This window comes from Falco peregrinus, chromosome 5 (assembly GCF_023634155.1).
Source record: "Falco peregrinus isolate bFalPer1 chromosome 5, bFalPer1.pri, whole genome shotgun sequence".
Classification (NCBI taxonomy): domain Eukaryota; kingdom Metazoa; phylum Chordata; class Aves; order Falconiformes; family Falconidae; genus Falco; species Falco peregrinus.
Window position 1 is genome coordinate 105,523,782 of NC_073725.1, and position 16,057 is coordinate 105,539,838.

General features: G+C 35.5%; 1 protein-coding gene across 4 annotated transcripts in view; it reads left to right on the plus strand.

Annotated features, from left to right (window-relative positions):
• ERC2 (ELKS/RAB6-interacting/CAST family member 2) overlaps nucleotides 1-16,057 on the plus strand; it is a 521,406-nt gene that overhangs the window by 222,731 nt on the left and 282,618 nt on the right. For all 4 annotated transcript variants that reach the window (XM_027794617.2, XM_027794625.2, XM_055806739.1 and 1 more), the window contains one exon: nucleotides 1,891-2,084. In XM_027794617.2, coding sequence (XP_027650418.1) covers nucleotides 1,891-2,084 — 194 coding nt within the window. The remainder of the gene's footprint in view (nucleotides 1-1,890; nucleotides 2,085-16,057) is intronic.

Consider the following 16,057-nt stretch of genomic DNA (forward strand, 5'->3'; position numbering starts at 1 on the left):
CTTTGAAAAAGAACAATTACTGTTCATTTTGGAGACATAAAACATTGTCAAATATCTTAATAGAGTTGATGGAAAATTAGTTTGCAGCTGGAAATTGGTACACTCTCTCACATAATTGGCCCTGAATCTGAGTATTGCATTTACGTAAATTACAAAGGTAGTTGAAACTAAATTTCTTGACACAGTTAACACCTGGTATAAAATAAATCGAGATTTATTTTTAAAGCAGGAAGATTTATGAGGATGAAAAGGAATCTGTTGCTAGCATCTCACCCAAACTGTGAAATCAAAATTCTCTTTGGATGTCACCTTGAAAAAAACTCTGTGTTAGGGAAGCCCTGTATCTGTGTAGAATTCATGGCTGGAACACACGTTATCATCCGAAATACAGAATCTGAAGAGCAAAGCCAGCAGGTTTAGTAGGCTTCTCATGTCATTCCCTTGGCTTATTTTGGTAACCAAATAGTTCTGACTAAAAATCTCACAGTAGGATAAATAACACTTAAAATGTACTATCTTTTTTCTTACTATCTTTTTTCTTACTATCCTCATGCTTAAATGATATGTTACATGCAACCCCTAAGGTTCTTTCCTAGTAATTTCGATTTTCTGATTGTTGTATTTGTATTAAACCCAGATTTGTTCTTTATTTATACAGAAAATTTTAACCATTGCAAAGAATATGAACCTCCTAGTACCTGTAGTTTATAATAATTATTTCCAAAACACGCATGTTTTATTTTGATCTGCATTTCTTTCATTGCTTGCTTGCATTGTCTATTCCCTGAAATTAAGAAGGATAAGCTAAGTCCACACCTTCTCTGCGTAATAAGATAGTTGGAGGACCTTCAGTTCTAAATGTTCTGAATTTCTGTAAAATTCCTCTATGTTAAAAGATTGTTATCTGAATTTTCTATGTTTAATGTGCACTGCCTTAAACTACTTGTTTTTTCCTTGCCTGCTCTTTCAAGATGCCAATTAGGAATAATGGGAAGCAAGGGGTAGGCTAAGCATTGCAGTGCATTGTTGTTTCCATCTGTCTGTGATTACTCCAGCCAACAGTTTAAAGCACTTGATGCCAGATCATGCTCCCATTGAAGTTAATTAGGTTTTTGCCATTAGATTTGATGGGAGTAAGATTGGGCTCTGCACTGTTGTTGTATTCATTGCGTTCTTTCTTGTCTGTGAAACTGCCACCCATCCATGCATGTGTTTGCCAGGTTTGTGACGTTTTCACCAATGGGCTTGTTCTTCTGATGTTTCAGGTTAAGTATGAATGATAAAAGAAAAAGGATTATTGGGTAAAATGTCTGCTGAAAGCAACTTTTTAGTTCGTTAGTTTGTCTTTAGAAAATGGTACTGCATAAAAAGAATTTCTTTTAAATTTTTCTTATTAAACTGCATTTGAAACATCTGGAGTTATAGATTACAATATGTATATATATGTATCTCTGTATGTGTACATATATATATATAAACACATGGACAAAGTGTATATATATACACCTGGGAAAAGAGAGAGAATGTGATTTATTAAGAAATTGCCTATATATCGAAACTCTTAAAAAACTTACTGTGAATTAAATTAAATGAATTACAAGGTGATTTTTAAATTTATAACCACCCTTAAAATATGGTTGCATAAATATGTTAAAAAAACCTTAAGAAATCCCCTGCCCCTTCAGGATGATAGCACTTGACTATAATTCTAGACGATGAAGATATTTTCATTCTTTTTTATAATGCTTCTGTAGAAAATATTTTCAATGGACAGTAATACCCATAATCCTTTTTAATGAAAAATTTGAACTCCGAGACTGAAGAAGTAAAGCTCTTAAAGCTCTAACGATTATTGTTATCCTTATTTTTTTAAAAATATTGATTCTGAAGGCTCATGAGGCTGAAGAGGAGGCACGGATGAATCCAGAATTTGCAGACAGAATGAAACAGCTTGACAAAGAGGCATCGTACTATAGAGAAGAATGTGGCAAAGCTCAGGCTGAGGTTGACAGACTTCTAGAAATACTGAAGGAAGTAGAGAATGAGAAGAATGACAAAGATAAGAAAATTGCAGAGTTAGAAAGGTAATTCTTATATTGTCTTATATTGAGTGGCATTTTTATGTACTTGGTATTTATTGCAGAGCAGAAAAGACTAGAATATATGTTTTAATAGAGTATTTGTTATGTTTTGTAAAATTGAGTCAGAAATGAATAGCTAGCTGAGAGCTGCATCTCCTGTCTGCTGACCCTGGAACTATTTAAGATTTCTACTTTTTTAGTAATGTCTGTAAAGGGAACATGTATAGGAAAAGCCATATGCAGTTTACAATGAGAAGAACCCTCCTAGAAAACCTTGTAGAGGGAACAAACCTGTCTATCTAGTAACTGGTAAATAAAAACTGTCCCCACACGTTTCTTCAGTGTGAACAGCATCACTAATCCTCAGAGGTCCTGAAAAGTATTGGTAAGTATTTCTGACCAGCCTCATGACTATAGAGAATATAATAGAATAATATAGTATGTAGTACAGCATACTATAGAATATTAATAACTGTTTCTCAGTGTTTCTGTAGTCTTTGTCTGCTTCAGCTGAGTATTTTCTAATGTTGACCAGGTGGTGTTTATCTTAATTCTGGGAAGGCTGTACAGTCTTTACTTAATGGAGACAGGAGGATTTTCCATTTGCCTCACACCCTTTGTAATGATTATTGGAACCTTCTCCCATATGGTATAATGCAATTTATTTGATTGATAATACATGTGGATCTGTTTTCTTTGTTCCCTTCCTGTACTTACCCACTCTTAGGTAAATGAAAGAAGGAATTTTATGTTTTCAGATATTTTATAGAATTGTTTTTTACTGATCAAGTCAGAAGAAAAGTGTTTCATGGTTCCAAAAGAGAAGTTTAAGGGATCTCATTGTGATTATTGCTATAGTTCTAGCCAAGATACAGCAGCACTTTGTCCAATTGGGGAGAATTACTGTGAAAGAGGGGAAGATCTGCCGGAAATGTTGGCTACCTTAGGGGAAAGAAAACAGCAAGTTTGGAAAGGAAGATGCAGAGCATCTTTGACTGATGATGGCTTATCATTCTTCACATTTACCTGTTGCCAAAACTTAACTTTCTCTGCAGACATTTGGCAAAGGTTTAATAATGATAATGATGAATAGTATATAGTTATCAATCAAAGTGTCATGAGAACGGAGACCTCAAGTTTAAAGTGGAAAAAGATTTGTACTCGAAATAGAACTGAGTATTTACATGAGGACAACTTTAATTAGCAGTTACCCCTCTTGACACATCAAAAGATGTTTAGGATAGTCTAGTGTTTGCACCAGTTTTCATGTGTAAAGTAGATAGTAGAGGAAGCTAGTAATGAAGAATGGTCACTGTGCACCATGACTGTGAGTTCTGCCTGAACTCTCCAAAATCTTAAAGCATCATATTGGAAAAAGATAACATCATCAGTGAATTTATGTGGTCGAGAAAGTGCTGCCTATTCCACCCATAGGGGAATGTACTGTAGAGGCAATCACAGACCTAGGCTTGTAATATAGTGACTCCAGGTGTGACCAAGCTGGTGGGAACTGTATAGTTTTTACAGAAACAGTAACTGACATCCTCATTGGGCATAAAATATACTGAATTATTGTGTGACGGTAGATGCAATAGTAGGCATGCTAAACTTTTGTTCAAGAGGATAATCTTAAGGGATTTATTAAGTAGCAGTCACATGTGTTGAAATAAGATTGAAAGATGAACATGAAGCTTGTGATCTAAGATTTTTAGCAAATCTTGATTTCAACATTTTGTATAGAAAAGAGATAAAGAATCAGTATAGATCAGTAGACTTACTTGAATTAAATTGAGAATTATTGATTACAGGACAATGATTACAAAGGAACAAGGAACCAAGGGATACAGAGATATTGCTATGGCTTTGTCAGTACAACCTCTTACTGTACTGGGTTATGTAATGGACATACTTTTCTATTTTATATATATTGTTAAAAAAGTGTATGCACTTTTATCAGTGAAATTTTGGGACACCAATTTCCAGTCTGTTATTCTTGATGAGGTGGTGATTCTGAAATAAATTTGGTTCCACTGAGTAAGCACAGACTTTGAGAAGTATATGCTGTACTTTGAATGTGATGAAGTATTTAAGCTTTGCTACAAACCTTAAAGTGCTTCTGTAATGCTTACAATGAGATCTCTCTGGCATAACCAGCTAAGGACAGTAATACGTTGCAATTTTTGGGAATCATCATGTTCCAAGATTTGTCTGTGAATTCTATTAATTTTAATACAGTTTCTTACTTGATTTAACATGTACCGCGTTCATGTTTAATTCCAAATTCCTATACAAGCAGTACATATGTTAATTATTGTAAACTAGGGTGAAAAAAAAGGACTTACATAAAAATTATCTATTATTGCTTTCATTAACAGAAGTTACTGCCTTTACTTGGTAATAGTCTTAAAGCTACTTTCTAATGCGCGTAAGCAAAGGCACAGATTTGTTGATCTGTACAGTAAGGCTAGCAATCTGCAGCGATGTAAAGGTGTAATAGGGAAGTATTTTTAGTGAGTTGGTATCTGACCCTTCTTACTATTCAGGCTCACCTTAGATTTCTCTAAAATTTAATTTATTTTTTCTCCCTCTTCCTTATTTTCTAGGAACATTGGCCTAAAGATTAAATCTGTATATAACTGTGTCACCTGTTGGTGTCCCTAGAGAGGGAACTTTGATGTTGAAATTCCCCTTTCTAGGGGGTTAGGTAGAGTGTAAATTGCTGTAACATTTTATGAAGTGCTACTACTTTTTCTGCTTGTAATGACTACTTGATTGGCTCATTATTGAAGGGAAGAGGTGGAGCCAAAGCTCAGTTTACTGACTTAATGGGAATAAAGCATTGTGAAAATGACTGCAACTTTAACTGAAGTATATTTGAAAATGTTCTTTCTTTCTTGTCCTGCTGTTTTGTAATTCATGTAATGTGCTCTAGGTTGCTATTATCTCTCCTTACTTTTTCTCCTTGTTTTTCTTGCTCAGAAGCAGCATATCTTCAACATCTCCCCTAACCTGAGATGCAAAGGCATCTCCGGGGTTTTGTAGGAAAAAAAAATGCTCTTTTGTAATTTATTTGTTGGCTAATAGCTTGCTGGGGTCCGTGTTCACTGCTATGCCAAAATCTTTATATTGCAAGATAGTTGCAACAACATAAATTCTCAAAATTTATAAACAAAAATTTCTGAGAGAGTTAAGATCTCGAGTACTGCAGGCTATGGTATTCACAATATTTTTATATTCACATATAAGTTCAGCAGCATAATGAGCTGTACTATAAGAATCAGGTGTACTGTGAATATTATTTTGAAAAATAAAAATGTTTGTAATAAAGTTATAATTTACAAATTTAAACAAGAATTAAACCAAGATGATGAATACTAATGTTCTTCTATGTCAGAAAGTATTGACACAGGAAGTGTCAAATAGTCAAGGGTAGAAATATCTGCTTCAAGATATGGGCAGTTAAATTTGTAAGCGTATGCTGTTTGGCCAATGAACATTATTAATAATCCTGAAGAAGATTTCATATGAATGGTAACTCTTATGGTTTTGATGTGATTTTGTTGCCTCAGACAATAGCACATTTCTGAGTTGCATCACTTAAGAGTCGTGATTCATACTGCTCATATATAAAAACACATTGGTCCGTTTATTAAATTACTGCATATATATTTGTATTTTACAACTTCTTATAACTACATAGGAGAAGCAATTCCTCCTCCCATACTAAAATTGTTCGACAACTTTTATTACATCTTTCATGATTTATCTGTATTTATAAGAACAGGTTAAAATAGAATGCAATATATCCCAGCATAATGTAATTTCAGTAAACTTAGCTTGATGTTTTTCTTTCATTTCTTGATGAAGAAAATATGGTTTGCTTTTTTTGGGGTTTTTTTTGTTTGTTTGTTTGTTTATTTGGGTTTCTTTTTGATAGTGTAAACGAAACTGGGTGAGATAGTCATCAGCTTAGATTTCAGTGTGAAGGGCCTAGCCAAGGAGAGGTACCTGCAGCTGGAGCGGAACTGTCAGGACTGAAGGACTATTTTATTTAACGCTTTTATTAATGGCGTCAGTATGAAAAGTATGTTTGTGAAATATGCTATGGAGATTGAATCATAAAATGAAATGAAATGAAATTGATAGAAAATGTGTGATTGTGAAGTTAAGACCAGTAAAATTGCCTGCTGTAAGCTGAGGATAATCCTCCATACAGTTTAGGAAGAGAAAGATTAGGTAAATTTGCTTATGGCAGTGTCATTATGAGCCATCTAAATGATGAAACAGACATCTAAATAATGAGGTGTGAATCCTGATATGTCAGAATAAATGTCTGCTGTAAGGACAGGAAGGTATTAATGTCATCAAGCACTGGCAAGACTCTATGTGGAACACTGCTGTATACTTCTCATCAGTCATATTTGAGAAGGTTGAATTAAAACTGGAAACAGGTGCAGAGAGGGCTGGTGGGGTAATGAAAGGAATGGAGTGCTCATGTCACAGGAGGAGTCCAAACAACAGTGGTTTGTTTCTCTGGCAAAACAAGCAGGGATGCTTGTTCTCTATAAATATATGAAGGGGTAAGCACTGTGGTGAAAGAAGAGTGATTTCAGTAACAGAGTGTTGGCACATAATAAAATGGATATCAATTATCCATTAATAATTTTAGGGCAAAAAGAGAAAGAAAGTGATGAGAGCGTAGTGTAGATTTCAAAATCTTGGGTCTGCTTTTCTCCAGTGGTATGTTAGATGATTAGTCATTTGCTTGGTTGAGTGTAGCTTCTCAGTATAACTTCCAATATTAAAGTTCATTTTAAAATACTATACTAGCTATGAGACAAAAGTTTGGGGGTTTTTGTTATCACATCTCATATGCAGTGGTAAATTTTGGGTAATAACGCTATAGATGATGCACATTTAAGTTCCTGGTGTGTTCAGACTACAATTAACTCATTCTGAATTGGGTTGGATTTGAATTCTGATGACTATAAGTCCACACAGCACTGATAATTCATTGCATAAATGACAAAACATCAGCATATGGATTAATTGTGTTTAAAAAAAAGGTATTTTTGTAGTTTTTTAAAATTTCCTTTTCAAAAGTGAAGGAAAAACTGTGCATTAGTGACAGTTTTAAGGATTAGTCTAGCAGGGATTTCTTTTGCCTTACCTGACATGCTCTTTCAATTAAGGATTTTTTACCAAGTAAGTTATCAAGCATCAGAGTATTTTCAGTGATGAAGAATTAACCTTCAGACTAAAGAAAAAAATTGCTGTCAGCATTAGAAGGGGCTGTAATTTCTGGGGGTGGGGGGGCAAATCCCTGTCTTTGATTATTAGGTGCAGTGCTTTGTGAACTTCTAGATGGTATCTTTGAACAAGCTGCCAAATTGTTTAACTGTTTTGGCTTTCACAGGAAGACCTGATGAATGTGGGTCACCAAACCTATGTTGGTTCAGAGAAAGACTTCATGGTATATAAAGAGATATTTGTGTGGCAGTGAACACTACCAATATCCATCTGATTTATTTGTTGCATTGTCTGTGTGTGTGCATTTGGATGGTTATAAATATGGATGGCTTTCCACAGGCCACAAATGACAAGATGCAATTTTACTTTAAAATTTCTGTTTTATTCAGTGCACGGTGAGGTTATATTGCTACAGAAATTTTATTTTATTTCTTGCTTTCCCTTCTCCCCCCTTTTTTATTTTAATAAAATCTGCTGATATAACATCTGCTTGTTATATTTTTAAAGAACTAATGTGTTCCTCCCTTTATTCTCTTCTGTTGTCTTCCTCCTTATCTGTTTTTCTCCAAACCGCTGCTTTCATCCCTACTCCAAACAGCTTGACTTCCAGGTCAGTATTTTCTGCTCTCCTACTTAATTGCTCCTTCCACAATTAAGGTTTTCATTGATGCTTCATTTATTTGGCCATTTTGATTCGATAACAACTTCTGTTTGCCCTTTTTTTGGTTCGTTTTTCTTCTGCTTGTCTTTACTGTGAAGTTTTTGGTCATACCATTTCTAGATCAGAAACTTTACAGTGAAAGAATGCTTTTGCCTGTAAGAAAAAAATGTTTATGAACAACATATTAAATTCATATGTTGTTATGTGTGCAGATTTTTTTCTTCTTTCAGTTTTATTACCTTTGTTTAGGGAGTTCAACATTGGCAATAGCTTTACAGTAGACAAGTCTACCCAGCAGGTAATGGATTGAATAATGACAATAGTATACACAAATCGGAGCCTTATTCCTAATACTTTACCATCACCCCTTTTACTGTTATTACAAACATAATAGAATGAATTGGACTAGTTCAGCTTCTGGTTCAGAAACTTTTAGCTATTTGGTGCAGGTTCTGGACCAGCACATAACTGCAAGGGAGGCAATATGTATGTGTATGTTTTATGTGCTGGTTTTGTATGTAGCATCATCTAGTCAGATCCATGTTTTTCTTCTGGATTTTAGATTAGTTTAGCTCGAATTTGTGCTTGTGCACTGTTTTTGAGTTATCTTATCAAGTATTGTTACATGTCTTATTGTGGTTGTTGAAAGTAAAAATTTATCTAGTCAGTATTTTTTTCTGTTAGTAGGCCTTGATGTTAATTTCCCTTTTTCATGCTTATGAATGGCTGTAAAGTGTAAGTTAGTGATGTCTTAAAGTATATACTTGCTATTTTAGAAACAAATAACTTTTTATCATTTGGACTATGGGTCCATTCGTTTCAGAATGTGGCTTTATTTATTTTCTCCTGTGGCAGGTATTTTTAAGACAGTTCGGTACTCCTAATCTCATCCCTTACTCTTCAGTTTCTGAAATTGGTGATTGAAGGTTGCACAGAGTTTTGTTTCCTGTGCTGAAGGAGCTTTGCTTTAGGCAGGAACAGACCTGGGTTTCAGTCATTATCAATGTAGAAAGTATTTACTTCTTAACAGATCAATCAGACAGGAGTACAAAGGTGAGTGTATACTGCAAAGACGTTGCAGGTAGCTTTCAGCTACCAAAGTTTTGCATTTGCAGATATAGTATCAGGTTGGCATGCAGTACCTTTGACTAGAATCATGGCAAATGTCCAATCTGCCTTTATATTGTGTTTAGATCTGGAGTTTTCAGAACTTTTATGTTGATGTATACTTCTTGCACTGCTTTGTTCTTTGTTCATACAGAAGCAGAGCTTGCCAGTTTGGGAGAGTTTTGGTATCTTTGTCTCCAAACCAAGCACAGTTCACATTTCATGGTTCAGACGTGTCAGGAAAGTTTCTGACGTGGATGCCTTTGAACTGTATGGCAAAAGATGGCTCATTATGAAAACATTGATAAGGCAAGAGGTTTTTTTTCCTGATGTGCTTTAATGCACATCACAACCCCAAGTTACTTTCCAGCTGGAAAATTTTGTTTCTGAAATTTGAGGCTTATTGATTGCAGTAACGAATTGGACAAAAATTTTCAGTTTATTGTCTATCTACTACAAGCACATTTTAATGTGCTTGAGTGAACAGTTATTACACTTGAATTATAAAAATACTTAATTTATTTTCAGAACCTTTCTTTCTTTCAGAAATTAATCAAATGCATTTATTCTGGAATTGGCTATGATGAAATTAGTGTCTGAATGTAACCACTCTGGCATTTCTATCAAAACGTACTCAACATTGATTGAAAACCTCTATAGCCAGGGAGAGCTTAAAGAAAGGTATTATGCTATGCAGTTGTCATTATGCTTGATTTCACTGGAATTTCATGATTGGTATGCAGAAACATTTGTTCAGCAGTTGGAGGTGCAATTTCTGTTATGTTTTATTGACCTAAAAAAACAGCTGACCTTGTTGAAGCAAACTGTCCTCATAACCCTGCCAACTTTCACCCCTAGAGTCCTATAGAAGTTGTAGCATATGATCAGAGTTTATTGTGGGATTTCAGTGAAGTGTTAAGTTTTTGCAGCTTGAATCGTCATCAAGGTCAAAACTGAAGAAGCAGATCTATTAATTTTCAATCTTGTAATCAATATGTTCTTAGCTGTCATTTTATTCATCTCTATTTGTGTAAGCTTAGAATGATTAGAAAAATGCTGCATCTATTTTATAACATGGCTGGCTATTGATAGTGATGGTAAACAAGAAAACTGAATACATTGGCATAACCCCTGCCACGTGCATCTACCTATACAATACAAAATGTTCTGAGCACGAGAATCAGTACAGAATTTTTTTTTTCCATTTAGGTTACAGCAGGTTATATACTCCCCAAACTTTTCTGCCTGCAGATAAATGTGATCGATATTTTTTCCATGTATAATATAATGACCAGTGCTAGAAATTTTCCCACCAGCTTCTGATGTTGGTCTTCCTAATTGTTTCCATAGGAGGCTAGAGCTCAATGAGATGAGTAAGGCAAGGTTTAACGGAGTTTTATATTTAACTTACAAGCCTTCCACAGTTTTGTCAAATGTCAGTTTGATGGTTCCAAGGGCAGAGTGATATGTTGTTCAAAGATAATTTCCCTGGAGAAATTGAGATAGTGTACTAATGAAAACTTAGAGAATCTATGATACACGTTACTCTTCTGAGAGACTGGTTATTCTGAGTGAAAAACACGGTTGTCACATTGGATAACAGGCAGATTGTTGTCATGTCTTTCTGTTCTAGTCCATTTGCTACATATACAGAATCAACATTTTAACATTGTGAACATGTTGATGTTTAAACATTTTGAAAGAGATAAAGGTTTGAGAAGAAATTATTTAGATTTATCTGATTACATGCGTGGTTTTGAATTCATGTGCATTTACATTTTATTTCATTTAAGAAATAATAAAGTAGAAAGTTTATGTCCTTGGAATTCTGCTTTCTTAAAGAAGAAAAGTATAATAATAATAAATTACAAAATAAGCAGAAATTATAGTGGTAAACAATAAAAAGATAGATATGGTTGGATCCCTGGGACAGGATAATGCATTGTTCATTTTTATCCTGCTCACTTCTATACTTTGGCCATTCAGTTTGCTTAAAGGAATGCAGAGGTTAAAATAATTTCTGAGACACTAGAAATGGACTATTTAAATAAGGAAGGATATTTTGTAATTTCTTAGTGATGTGGTTTGTTTTGTTTTGATTTGGAGTGTAAATACTCTGTGGAAGTAAATGGATATGCAGCATGGATATGGGATATGAGGAAAGCTCTGCTTCTCTGAAGAAAAAAATGCCCGCTTTGGGCTGGACTTGACACCACAGTTCTGTGTTGGGGAAGAGAAAACATAAGGAACCGCTGGTTGCTGTTTCACAGTTACTAATTTCAAAAAAGAGTGCTGCTACAGAGCCTTCTCTAGACCTGGTGCTTCCACTAGTTTCCCCCAGGGGAAGATCCACAGAGCATATTTCTTCACTGCCTGGATGTGTGAATCAAGCAGCCGTACAGCACTCCACTGGGGAGCTTGGTGACTGCCTGGGTGCAATGCTGTCAGGATTCCCTGTGTACAGTGGAGGGGTATGTGAGCGAAGGGACTTTGTGAGATAGCACAGCTTACCCTCAAAAAGCTGTGACTGAAAAGAGACAGAGGAACTAAATTTAGGAATTGGGGTGTTGGTAGAACCACTTCTTCCACTTGCATCGTTTGCTTCCATAATGCCAAGAGCAGCATGCCTAGACAACATGATTGTGACTGGACTGAAATGCTGTGATCTGAATTTGTAAGGGGAAGTTAGTATGCCAAAACAAGAAATCATACAAAGTGTACCTGGTTTTGTTGGGGTTTTTTTGAGGTCTGAAGAGGTTACTGCAAAAGCATGGAAAGTTTGATTTATGTATTGAATGATAATGGCTGGATTGGTCCTGAGAATGGCTAGGTTGAGCCAGGAGTTGCAGTCAAAAGATTTTATTGAGAAGGAAATTGTAATGAAACATGAAGTGCAACAGAGGAGATTTGATCCTGACTGCTGTAGTGCTGTCAGGCTGAGCTGGACATGCTGTGGAGCAGTTGGATGCCCAGAATAGCTGGACAGAGTCAAGAGTTGGTGGGATTTTTTTCGCTGTTTTTGTTTGGTTGGGTTTTCTTTTTTTTTTTTTTAAAGGTTGCCTGGACAGGAACTGGAAAGGACCTGATGAAGCAGCAGCAGGACTGCAACTTCTTGGTTGCAAATGTCAAGCAACAAACTGTTTCCAGTTACTGGTTACAGTAATTGCTATTGGTATCAATTAATAAAATAGCTGAGCAAGCAGTTGGCATATTATATGAGATCAGATATCCTTCTCATCTAGTGTCAGGTCACCAGCAGTATTTGTGGTGGTTTTTGTTTGTTTGGGGTTTTTTTTTTGTTGTTTTGGGTTTTTTTTTGTTTTTGGGGGTTTTTTTGTTTGTTTTTTTGTTTTTAAAGAAGAATAACAGAAGAAAATACACAACAATCCTGGGTGTACGAAAGAGATGTATGACACGTGAATCTTCTGGTACGAATTTCACACATGTTCATATAAAGTGTCATCCAGTAAGAATGTGCTGAGAAAGACAGTAGTGCAATGCACTGTATTTGAGTTTCAGTGGTTGCAGCGCAGATATGTGTTGAAACAAAGTGATATGAACCATAGTTTGGAACAGGATTTTAGTAGGTCTTTTTCATTCATGCATTATCCTCATGTGGATATTTCTAGCATCCCTCTAGAGCTTTGGAGGGAACTGTGTCAGACTAAACACTTCTTAAACAAAGATTTTGGAAAACTTCCCAGATTGTGTGTTAGGTAAACTCTTCCACGTTTTTGTCTTTGAGGTGAGAAATGTTTCAGTGACTTCTGTGACGCTCGCTTTATTTCTACCAGGCAGAGTTGTTGGTTCTCTCAAGGCAGCAATGTATTTTTGTGGTGCATTTGGAGTCAAAATAGTTGTCACACTGAAGCGCTGTCATATTAAGTATTTAAGTATTAAGAAATCTTAAACTAGGCTTCAAACATTTGAAAGTATGAGATTTAAGGGGGGGGGGGGGGCAAGGAAGAAGAAGAAGAAAAAAAAAGGGTATTTGAATTTGTGGGGTATTTTTACCCAGGAATAGAATTGCCTTGTGTTTTTTGAGATCTCTGTGGGCTGCAAGCTTGCTCCTTTGAGTGAGACTGAAATAGCTATGTAATCCATTGGTAACAGGAGCTGGGAACATAATGAAAACATTGAATGTACCAAAAATTCATTTATCTTAACTGTTAACTGTGGGCATTTCAGCATTTTTGCATTCAACTAGAGAATTCAAGATGTAGGAATCAAATTATTTGGAGATTCTAAAAATATTGTTTGGTTTGAGTGATACTTTTTTTCCCTATTGTTTGTACTGGTCATTTTTGTTCCAGTCCTTTATATCAGCATAGAGAGAACACAAAGGGTGCTTCTCAGTTCTCCTGGTGAGTAGATGGAGCATGAGCTATGGAATGGAGTTTGCCCTAGTCTCAGCTTCAGGTGAATGGCAGAAAGAAGACCAAGCATTCTTCTTCAGTAAGAGATCACAGTATTATATCTCTGAGGGGTGTAGTAGAATAGTGGCCTTTATTACCGAAAGATAAAGTCAGTTTGGCCAAAGTTAACCAGAGTATTACCTTCCTTCAGATTTTCTTGTCTAAAAGGCAGCAAGATTTTACTCAATTGGTATTAGCTTATTTTGTAAGGGAAGGTCTTGATGTCCTCTTAGCCTTCCTGGCAGTGGGGGCAATCCAGCTTCAGGGTGACAATGTTTTCCTGTCTCTGTAGAGGGATCCAGTCAAACTTTCATTTTCATCCCATGTTACAATAGACATGCTAAGGAAGCTGAGCTACTCCCATTTATGTCACTGTAGAATAGATGCTTTTTTCAGTTCTACAGCACCACTGTAAAACTGAAATCGTGTCACAGGATCAGCCGTGGGGTGGTGCACACAGTTTAGGTGTTTAAACAGTTAAAAAGGCAATTAGTTCAGGCAGTTGAAGTCTCGTCCCTTGTCCTTTTCAGTGGGTGGTAGAGAGGGGAAAATACAGTTCTTCTATAGAGAAAAGGAGAAGAGTGGGAATAAGATCTGTTAGATTTTCTGCTTTGGAATAGTGAGGGCAAAAAGGGCAAAGATGGGACAGGATAGACAGGATTTTTTTTCTATAGGATGGTAATAGGTTAGTCAGACATGCAAAGACAAGAATCCCTTGGGATTTGGGGATGAAGTATTCCTCCAAAATGTGGCCTTTATGATAACAGACATGGAAAAAAATCAGGTTTGTTTGGGGGTTTTTTTGAGTCTGTCTAAACAAGAATCAAGGAATGATCTCCACACACAAACCCCACCCCACCCCAGAAGGAAGTCTTCAAAAACATTTTACTTGTATGTAACCACCATGTAGTGGTTTGTATTAACCTGTTATTTTTTGGTTTGTGAGCTTTTTATGTTGGTCTGTCAAATTTTCACGTTAAAAGCAGAAAGGCTCCCAATTCAAAAGAAGCAGAAGAAATGTTTGTTTTTTTTTCAAAATGGTGCAATAGCTTTGAAGTAAGAGAATGGAGCTGATTTACATCAATGTTATACTTCAGTCCCGGATGAACCAGTATAAGCCATGTTCTCCTTAAAGCAGGGAAGTACCTGGCCACTTACGTTTTTCAGAATTCAGGTGCATTGTATAATGTTATCAAATGGAATAAAGAGGCTGTGCAGAGAAAGTATTACAATTTTTGGCACCCATTTAAACAAAGTAACAGATATTCATCAAACTGTCAGAATATCCAAAGAGAAAAACCTCAAATGTAATAATTAATTACTCTGGAGGGGGTGACATGTTAGAAGTGGTAAATCGCTTAATTGTAGTTTTGGGACTTTCTTAGGCTCCGTTCTACATACCTTGCTTGTTCTGTGCGTGGAGCATATCGTATCAGTGGTGAATCTGCAGTTGGTGTGGGTTGTGGATCAATTTTGGTAGGGCATCCCTGAAACGGTTCACACTAATGCATTTAGGCCTGCAACATATATACATTCTTCTGTGTTTTGAAGACTCCCTGTTGGGAGGACCAGGCAGCTGCTTTGTATCATTGTTTTTCCCATTTTTCTTTATGGTGCTGCAGTACTGACATACCTTACTTCAATGAGGAATACTCTTCTTCTGTGTAGCTTTGGGCAAACTAATTCTTTTCTCACTCTTAACAAATGTACTGGCAATAAATAGTTGCATTCTGTGTTGCTGTAAAATGACGTTTACTAGTCAGTGGATGTCTCAGAAAAAAATAATTTTGTACAATGGTGAGATGGCTTTACAGTCAGTAGATTTCATTTTACAAGGAAAAAGGGAAATTTCTTATGAAATAAAATGTTATTATTTTATATGTTAATAAATGTTCATCTGTTTTCTTCCTGTGGTTATGAATCTATTTGTCATTTTATATCAGGGCATAAAGCTAGATGAGTGATTTAACCTGGAATGTACAAGCAGTCTAACTTCTGAGCATCATCTGTGTTATGAAAAAGGGTAAATCGCAATATAATTTTTTGCCATCAAGGGAGAAAGAATAAAAGTTATTTAGAAACTAAGCTCTGTTAGACATGCTGGCTGTGTCAAAGTAATTAATTTCTTATTGGCTGGGATGATTTCTTTTGTTTTTGCATTGAAAGTATTAATTTTATATCATCATGACAATTGTATTAGTTAACAAAAATAAAATAAGAAAGGTTAGGAATAAGAAAAACTCCCAAATTTTAAAAGATTTTTTAGATGCTAATAATTCTTTGTTATAGAATCTGGATTACAAAAAAAACCCCACCCAACAACCTGGAAGTTTTTGTAAATGCAAATGACAACACAGAAAGATATTACTCAGTTTTTTATTAGCATATCATAAATCTTAAGGTGATTAGAGTCTAACATTAAAAAAAATTAGCAGTCAAGCATGAGGGCTTTCTTTTAGAAAAATTGTGGTATATTAGTTTTCGTTGTCATATCAAAATTTTGGCCTGTCATGCATATAGGTTTTCTGGTCATCATGATACCT